At 32.8% G+C, this 3,896-nt stretch overlaps 1 protein-coding gene across 1 annotated transcript; it reads right to left on the reverse strand.

The window, feature by feature from the left end:
* Positions 1-2,790: 2,790 nt before the first annotated feature.
* LOC132309683 (secreted RxLR effector protein 161-like) lies at positions 2,791-3,174 on the reverse strand. Its single transcript, XM_059807969.1, has one exon. The coding sequence runs from the start codon at positions 3,172-3,174 to the stop codon at positions 2,791-2,793; it is 384 nt and encodes a 127-aa protein (XP_059663952.1).
* Positions 3,175-3,896: the final 722 nt, after the last annotated feature.

Below are 3,896 nucleotides of genomic sequence, written 5' to 3' on the forward strand. Positions count from 1 at the left end.
TGGATTTTGAAAATAAGGAACGACATACATGGCATTGCATTTCATGGCACGACATTATTTACTTTGAATTTAGAATTGATGTTATATTCCTTCCCGGCATAGCATGACCCTTATCCTCTATTCCTATTCATTATTTGGATTCACGGAGTTACAAGAAGTGTGTCTTAGGCACCACCTACTGAGCAAATTGCTCACCCCTTTATATTTAACATTTTTCAGTTCATGGAAAGGAGGTGGCCGATGATAATCCTTCACAAGTTTGAGGAGGACTTGGAGTTCATTTCTTTTGCTATCTTTTGTAATTAGGTCATTCTTTTGTAAATGCCTTATTGTGGAAGTGCAATTAAGTTAACTGCCTTGGCCTTGTAATTTACCTATGAACTTGACTCTATTTTGTTGGATATTTGAACAAGAATGTAAAAACAATGTATTATATATATATATATATATATATATATTTGAATGGTTGATGGAGTTGCCTTGTATATAAGATGTTGAGGATCATGACCATGATATGTAGTTTACCACTTGGGAAGTTTGTAGAACAAGTTTGAAACAAATTTGCGAAGTTTTCCATAGACCATTTTTCATTTTCAGGATTTTCAGCATTTCCAGTAGCTGGGGTAGCACGCAGAGCCATTTTGGTCGACCGAAATGCCTGTTTCGGTCGACCGGTTCGTCCAAAGACTTCAGTGGCTATTAAGGTTTCATTTCGGTCGACCGGTTCATGGGAGTTGCTTCGGCCGACCGAAGTGCACCTGCTTTTCTTATTTTGTCCTTCTCTTCAATGTAATTAATCCTAAGCGTTGGAAATTTGTTTTAAGCCGCTGTGAAGTCCAATGATGACCTTAAAAGTGATCTTATGACATTAGAAATGACGGGAACGACTTAGGTGACCTCGTGTTCGGGTAAGGACCCAGTTAACGGTTTGGACCCATGAGTTCGAGTCGTTACAAAACAGTTGATTTTTACCCAATTAAAAATTTATTAAATGGCCTTCTGAGTTTGTGTTATTTCCTTCTTTTTTATTTTCTTTAATGGTATTGCTTTTTATATGGATTAACAATAATGTCAGAGAAAATCTGAAAGGAATAATGATTTTTTGCAAACCATTCAACCCTTGTTTCATTTGTTCACTGTGTATAAGCAGTGACAAAAGTAGTGACAAACCTAAAGAATTGTATAAGAAGGGCGACGTAGAGAATTGTATGAGAGGGGCGGCCTGAACAACAATAATATAGTCAGATATTATCAAAAAAAATTGGATGGGAGCATTTTAAAGATTTTTACAAAAAATATAGATAATTTTGTAAATAAAAAAATCTGTGCCTATATATAAAGTCCCCGTAGATGGATTAACATATTCAGATTATGGAAACTAGCCAATAAAATAAATTAAGACCATACTCCTTTATATTTTCATGTAAAACATTGTAATATATATACACACTAGTAAAGGTGAGATGAATATACAACATTGAGAATAACACCAACCAGAAATATTTTTAACACACTGTGATCTATTGTCATGATAAGAGTAGTTGTCATTAATTCAAATTTCAAATCTTATCTTGCATTACCAATTTCATGACAATAATGTAATTTATCATCCCTATTCCCTTATGCTTGTCCTTGTTAAGGATTTGGTAGGGCATTCATCATTGAGTTCAATTTGAGTTCCGAAAGTTTTCTTACAAAGTAATAATACAAAAATTGATAAATTAATAATACAAAAATTGATGAATCCCATATATGATTATTTAAAAACCCTAATTAATTTTGTGTTAGACTTTAATCACAAATTATCATAAAACCCTAGATCTTAGAATTTCAATTAATTTCACATCCTTATAACGCATAAATAAATATAGTTAGATATACATACCTCTATTCATGATATCAAACCTTGTTGCAATTAAATCCAATGTCCAGATCCTTTAACCACGAATCAATCTGCAACTCTGATCAACAGACAAAGGTGGAAACTGGTTTCTCTCTCTTGGCCTTTTGCACACAATAACCTTTTATGTGTTGTATCAATAATCGTACATAATTGATGGAGCATATGCACTTTTATAAAGGCAGAGAGAGGACCAGTTTTCCTTTTAGTATTACAATTTTACTTTCCATCAAAGTAAGGAATTAAAAGGAAAACACTTCTCCATAAATAATTACCAAAAAAGTAATTATAAATTGACCAAGAATAATTAATTGATATCTATTTACTTAGCCACCAACTAATATGTCACATGTCCAAATCATGTGGGCCACAATTAAATAAATAATCTTACATTCTCCCACTTGGCACATATGATAACTTTTGTAGTGGTTTAGTAAAATAGTCATTAGTGTGCACCATAAATTAAATTAAGATATTAATATGGTCATCATAAATACTATGGTAAACAAACTACCAATTTAACATAGTCCCTTCTATGTACCACAACACTAGTAACCCATTTAACATAGTCTATAAGTGAGAAGCATCAATAAAGGTCTTACAATAATGTCTTTTCTAAGACTATTCATGTTTTCATCATTTAAAGTAATACATACATGTACATACACAAATTAACAGGAAATATCAGAAACATATTTTAATGAGCTCAAAATGTCAAATATATATAAGCATTGTTAAGCAATCCACAACAAAAATAATAATTAACTTTGATTACATTCAAGACCCATTCTTTCAATATGCCCTATGAATGTCTTGAGTGGTAATCTTTTTGTCAATGGATCTGCAACCATAAGTTGTGTGCTTATATTTTCAAAAGACACTCATTGTTTCTAAACTTCTTCTTTAACGGTAAGATATTTCAGCTCCATATGCTTAACGCTATTGGAATACTTATCGTTTTTAGTAAAGAGGACAGCTGCAGTGTTATCACAATAAATTTTCAGTGGTCTAGAAATTGAATCCATAACACCAAATCCCAAAATAAAGTTCCGCAACCACAAACCATGATTTGTAGCCTCAAAGCATACTACAAATTCAGCCTTCATAGTTGATGAAGCAATAATAGACTGTTTTGCGCTTTTCCATGATATTGCCCCTCCAGCTAAAAGGAACAAATAACCAAAAGTGGATCTTCTACTATCCACACATCCAGCAAAACCTGAGTCTGAGTAACCAATAACCTCTAACTCACCAGTCTTTCTAAATGTGAGCATATAATTCTTTGTTCCTTATAAGTATCTCATAACTTTCTTTGCAGCTTTCAAGTGATGCATTCCTGGATTGCTTTGGTATCTGCTTAGCATTCCAACTGCAAAACCAATATCTGGACGAGTGCAAACATGTGCATATATCAAACTTCCCACAATAGATGCATAAGGAATATTTTGCATTTCTTTATGTTTTAATTCATTCTTTAGGCATTGCATCAAACTAAATTTATCCCCTTTCTGTATTGGAACAATACTAGCTGAACAATGTTCCATACCAAATCTCTCTAGAATTCTCTCAATATATGTTTTCTGAGACAATCCTAACAATCCACGTGACCTATCACAGAATATTTCTATTCCTATCACGTAGGATGCCTCACCCATATCTTTCATCTCAAAATTCTTAGAGAGATAATTTTTAGTTTCATGCAATAAACCAAGATCACTACTAGCAAGCAAAATATCATCAACATATAGAATCAGAAATATAAACTTGCTCCCACTAATCTTCTGGTATATACACCGATCAACAGTATTTTCTTTAAAACCAATAGAAGTAATAGTATCATTAAACTTAATATACCATTGTCGGGAAGCTTGTTTAAGTCCATATATTGACTTCTTAAGTTTACAGACCATGCGTTCTTTACCCTCTAATCTGAAGCCTTCAGGTTGATCCATATAGACTTCTTCCTCTAAATTCCCATTTAGAAAAGCTGTTTTCG

This window comes from Cornus florida, unplaced genomic scaffold (genome assembly GCF_030987335.1).
Source record: "Cornus florida cultivar Cherokee Brave unplaced genomic scaffold, ASM3098733v1 CherokeeBrave_3.0.0_Hap2_Chr05, whole genome shotgun sequence".
NCBI lineage: Eukaryota > Viridiplantae > Streptophyta > Magnoliopsida > Cornales > Cornaceae > Cornus > Cornus florida.